Source organism: Cupressus sempervirens, chromosome 3 (genome assembly GCF_028749045.1).
Source record: "Cupressus sempervirens isolate cs-2001-9-10 chromosome 3, ASM2874904v1, whole genome shotgun sequence".
Lineage (NCBI taxonomy): Eukaryota > Viridiplantae > Streptophyta > Pinopsida > Cupressales > Cupressaceae > Cupressus > Cupressus sempervirens.
Genome location: NC_143120.1, coordinates 378,012,259 through 378,017,929, shown reverse-complemented (window position 1 = coordinate 378,017,929; position 5,671 = coordinate 378,012,259). Strand labels below are relative to the sequence as shown.

Sequence of the window (5,671 nt, the reverse complement as noted above, 5' to 3'; positions counted from 1 at the left end):
CACATGCAAGTATGGGGTAAGTATTGTAAAAATCACAAGTCTAACATCAAATGCGTACATATAATAATGCATCTCTATCAATACAACATAATCATCATTAAAGACATCATGTTAACATTGTTACAAAAGAAACCACATTTACTAACTAAGAATCATCAAAACATCATTAACAACACATGAATGAAATCAACTAAGCAATAATAACCGATACATTTGTAATTCAAGACATGAAATAATATCATAATATTATAAATCCAGTATCTCTAAAACTAATCAATGCATAAAATCAGCCTAAGGAATTTGACAATGATAACTGGAATGCGAACTAGGGGCAGGCACCTACAGTTTTAAAAGGAATAAAGAGTCAATTGTTTTAGTTCATGATAGTGTTGTGTATGTTAATCCATGTTGTCTAATGCCTATGGGGTCAAAAACCATTGCCTCCATTGTAAGCCCCTGCGACCTATGTATTGTTCTTGCCCATGCTATCTATATAGGGAATTATTTTCATACAATAATTTTATTTTTCACTGATGCCTTTTGGATAGGTCGAATAATGCGTAGTATTGGTACCCAGTCATTTTCAATTTTTTCTGTATAGCATTGTACGAGTTTCTTGCGTTGTTGTTGTCTGATTGTATTGTCGTTAAATCTTATCCAAACTATGTCAAAATCATTATATTTTGTGTATGCTTTGAATATTCCATCTGATCCATTTAGTAGACCATCTTTTGTGTGGTAGTTTCCTGCATATAGTTCTACTAGAATATTTGGTTTGAGATGAATTTGATGTGGGAGTGAAATTGTTCGTGTGTGTAGGCGTAATGCATTGTTATTTTCATCATGTTTGTCAATGGCATTAAGGACAGTCATTTCACCAGGAACTATTGCAAGCATTTTTGTATTATGAGCATCGACATCGATTCTTCTATAGAAAAGGAATGGCAGTGTTGGGTCCAATGGTGGTTTTCTCATGCATTGTTCATTGATATAGTGCAAATCTTCATTTGTTTGCATGCCTATTCGTATTTTGTTGAGAACATTAATGAATTTTTCATCCTTTTGCTTTACTATACGTGTTAACGAATAACATTTAACGTTGTTTATCCAAAAATTGTAAGGCATCAATTCTGACATGGTTGCTTTAATTTCAAATACTGGTTGTGCTTGGTACAAGTCTCGACAAAAAATTATATCAACGTTTCCAAAGTGTACAGTAGGCATTTGCATTATCTCACACAATCGTTTGTCAATGTAATGTAGAAAAGTGGCACCAACTAATGATATCGCATCAATGAGAAGTACACGTAACTGATCATAGTGCTTTGACATTGTATCTAGTATGTCACTATTGAGTGGCAAGAAGTCAGATGTGATAAAAGGTATGTGGAATGCTGAATGTAATGTGACTCCACCTACATTGTGTGTCACTTTTCCTATGTAAGTTGTTATTAGGCCCTTTGGTTTGTTGGGATCACTGTCGATGTACTTATTGTAGATCCGAAGGAGAGCTTGGTATGTAACTTTTGCAATGAAAGTCTTTCTAGTTCTAGCTCCGCCTGTCAAGAATAGATGAAATGGGTTCTTGTTGATTTTGATTTTTTTGTTAACAATATCTTTAAAGATTTCTTGTTGTTCTCTATTTAGCATCTGCCTGAGTTTGTGGTACTCATCGTTGTCCATAATTTGTGGTTGGTGGCTGATTTCAAATGTGTTATAATGTGTGTTGCTTTGTATCTTGTGTACCTTGTGTTGGATGTCTTTTTGTATGTCATATTGCTCAATTTGCTTGTGTTTGTTGACTCTGAGGGTTTGGCCATCCATGCCATCATTCTCAGTATCTAGATCCTTGACTGCTTTTTCCATGTCACCCCATGCAGGAGCTGTGTTATGATTAAACTTTGCTTGATTTGTTATGATTATTTGCTGATAGTATAAATGTGCTTGTTCCCATGATGTAAAACTTTGTTTCAATGTCCTCTCATTGATTGTAAATGGCACATAGAGTATTAGTTGTTCTCTACAATAATTTTCTAGGTCTATGTGTTTGTTGAAGTTGATAAATTGTATTATACTTAGTTTTGCTTTTTGTGTGTATTTTGTGTCATTTTTGTTATACTTAGAGACAAATTCCACAAGGCATATGCTCTGAAGGATTGGAGATTGATTTAAATAGTAGTCCACTAAGGATTTTGAGAGGACATTTTCTAACTCATCAGGTTCTTGAAGTAATTCTTTATTGCTTTTTAGTATAAATGTACGATTGTGATCATCTCTTGTGTCTATGAATATGCACTTTCTTGAGCTATGATTTAGTGGCAGTGATAGAACTATGTGTGTTGCTTGTTGTGATGACATTTGTTGTAAATTTAGTAGCGCATCTCCTAGCTTTGTTATCATTCGTATTGCATCAATACTATCTTGTTTGTGGTCATTACGTATTCTTTTAAATGTATTTGTCATTGTTTTGTCCACTTTTGTCATGTATGAGCTACAATACATTGCTGTAGCATATGCATTCAGTACAAATTGAGCATCAATATTGGCTCTCCATAGTTGTGGAATTCTCTTTGCAAAGCTATTGTTCCAAATTTCTGATGGCTTTCATCACAAGAAGAGCATTGATCGTTGTAGAGTTGATCTTAGAGCCAAGATATATTCTTCTTCACTGGTTCTAATTTCATCTAAGAACATTTGAAATGTGTATGATAGGTCATAGTTTGCTTTTTTGATATTGCAAAGATACTTGTTGCTTTTGAACTTATTGTTTCATTCTTCTCTAACAATGGTTCAAGTATTATTGTCCTTTGGAGGGGTGAAAAAGCAAAATTGTATCTACATGAAATCTTTCGTAGTCTTCTACATCGCTTTGTGTGGTGGTGCTTGTGAATTGTACAAAGACTAGGCTCTATATGTTCAGTTGACCAAGTAATGTACTTGTCAATAAAGTCTGTAATGGATGTATTGCTATCTGTTCCATATATTGGTGCATTTTTTACCCAAAGTAGGAAATGATCATGTTCATTTCCTTGATTCTAGAATTCAGTTACTGAGAAGTAATCCACAACATTTCCAAAGAATGATTCATCAGTTAAAATTAATTTCTTCATTACATCTATTTTGTGCCTATAATATCATGCACAAGTCACTGGGTCCTTCTTTATCAGATTGAATTTGTCACCTTTTGTTTCATACTCTTATAGTTGTTCAATTTTTGACTGATGCACATTGTGCAATTGTTCGAGTGCACTTAATAGTGGATCCCAATTTTGTTCTGCACTAGTAAAAGTAACAAAAAAAGTTGGAGGCCCTAGTTGGCATATGATTGTGAAAACATTCTTCTTAAGTTGGTGTATGTAGTCTGGTAATATTCTTATTCTTTTGAAGTCAACGTATCCAATGTCTGATTTAAGAATTCTTTCCAAGTTGGGTTTTTTCTTAACATCTTTCGCTTGCAATTTACGTCCTTTCAATTGTCCCTTTCATATTCTTATCCACATTGTAGAGAGTACCTGTTGCACCAATATCTTGATAGTCTTAAAGAAGATACTTTTCATGTGGTATGCAAAGTGCCTTTTTGATTGCAAGAGTTCCCATCGTGCAATCTTTTGGTAAGAAAATTTTTGAATGATGTCTTCGTCACATGGTTTTCTAAAGAATAATGTGGGAAAATTCATTTCCTCAACATATTTGTCTTTGAATATTCCAATTGGGTGGTGCTCTTGTGCAGGTGTAACATCAATTATCTTGTCTTGCATTTTATGTATGGATCTAGATTCGGTGAATCCATGTACCAAGGTTTTTGAAGGCTCATTATGTTCTTCGTCATCGTTTGACTGTGTTGCATTTTCACTAAATGGAGAGGATGTTTCATCTTCAAAACTTGCATATGTCCTTTCATTCTTGACATTAATCTGAAGAACTTCTTTCCAATCTTCTTTGATTTTAACATTTTCCATTATGTATAGTGGTGTACTTGTGAGTTTTGAGAGTGCTTGCATCACTACATTTGGCCGCACCATTCCAATTTGAAATGCATTTTTGTATTCTAGGCGCCTTTTGAGAGCAATGACAATAGTTGTTGTGCTATTGGTTGTTTGTGGTAGTGCATTTTGTATGATATTCATGTTCACAGGAACATTGATAATAGAACGTATCAGTCCCACTTGTGATCTTTTGTATCTCAGTTCCCATATTTGAGCAAATGCAATTCTCACTGAAACTAGTCATTCTTCCAGTTGTGATAGGATTTTCACATCTTCTATTGGTTCATTAATTCTAATATTTTTTGGTGTACTATATGTTGGAAGCTTGAAGTGTTTCAATGCAAACAAGCATGTTCGACAGATGAAATTATTTGGTGCTTCATATTTTATTTGTGTCAAAGTATAATAGTTGTTCATTTCCTTTTGTTTCATTGGTCTGATGTCTTTCATGAAACACAATAGTTGACAAATTGAGCATGTGTGTTTTGGTGTATCCTGGATTGTTGTTTCAAATATCTCTATTGGTGACAATCCAGTTTTTGTTTTTTTAGCAGATGACACTGTCCTACCTCTTTTTTTTGTTCTTTGGATTCTAGATGTCCATGTTGACTTATTTTGAGTGTTCTTGCTCCAATTTGCACCATTCATTGTATTATTTTGTGTATCTCTAATAAATTTCTTAAGATGACATAGTCAAAGTGCATTTGTTGTATTTTTCCTAGTATTACTTGGAAAATCTCTGATAAATCTCTTGAGGTGACATAGTCAAAGTACATGCTTTCTATTAGGACTCTCTAGTTTGATATTTTTAATGTGCACCTTGTCATGTCCTATATAATTTTTGTTTGCAACTTCTACAATGTGTTGTGCATTATGCTCTTTTATAAATCTCTTCAGTTTGTTGTATTGCATTTGTGCTCGATGAATGACTCTTTTTGACTATAATCTTAGTAGTGGTTCAAAGTGACCAGCAGTATGATTTGTATCATGAAAGAGGATTAAGTATGCTTCTTCTTCTATTGATTCATTGAAGTGCAAGTACTTTCTTGTTGTTGTTTTTGACCAAATGCATATTTGTATTTTTAACCACTTGGATAACCAATGAATGCAGAATATATCTCCCCATAGTCTGACTTCTCCATTGTGTATATTTTTCTTTGCAAAATGTCGCATTCTGTGCAAATATGTTTCTGGATCATGTACTCAGTGCAGTTCATATAGAGTTTTTGGATGAAGTTCTGTACTATACAAATGTAATGCTTCTGATTCACCTTCTTGTTTGCATTGTAAAAAGTAATCAATAGTTCCATTTCTTAGCTCAAGTGATGTATATCTATAATTTAGTAGGAATTCCAAGGAGTCAAATAAGCAGTCTCCTATGTTGTACTTGAATGTTGGTACTTTGCATAGTCCTTCATTTTCTAGTACAATGTCAATACTGCAAGTTTTATCTTGACTTGTTGGCTTGTAATGCTCTAGGTCTATAATTTCTATTTGATTTTGTATCATTTTATGTTTTAGGAAGGACTAGTATGACCTTGGTTTTCTTGTCACTTGTATAGTTGCATAATGTTTCTTTTCTACATGCGGATATTGCTTTCCTGCATGACAAGATGCATCTTTTCAAGATACTATTTTTAATTATCTTGGATTATTTACTCAGATTTTTCTATTTTTTAAAATTA

At 33.5% G+C, this 5,671-nt stretch overlaps 1 protein-coding gene across 1 annotated transcript; it reads right to left on the bottom strand.

The window, feature by feature from the left end:
* Positions 1 to 507: 507 nt before the first annotated feature.
* Positions 508 to 1,332, bottom strand: LOC149566577 (uncharacterized). Its single transcript, XM_089816500.1, has one exon. It carries the CDS (start codon positions 1,330 to 1,332, stop codon positions 508 to 510), a length of 825 nt encoding a protein of 274 aa, XP_089672626.1.
* Positions 1,333 to 5,671: the final 4,339 nt, after the last annotated feature.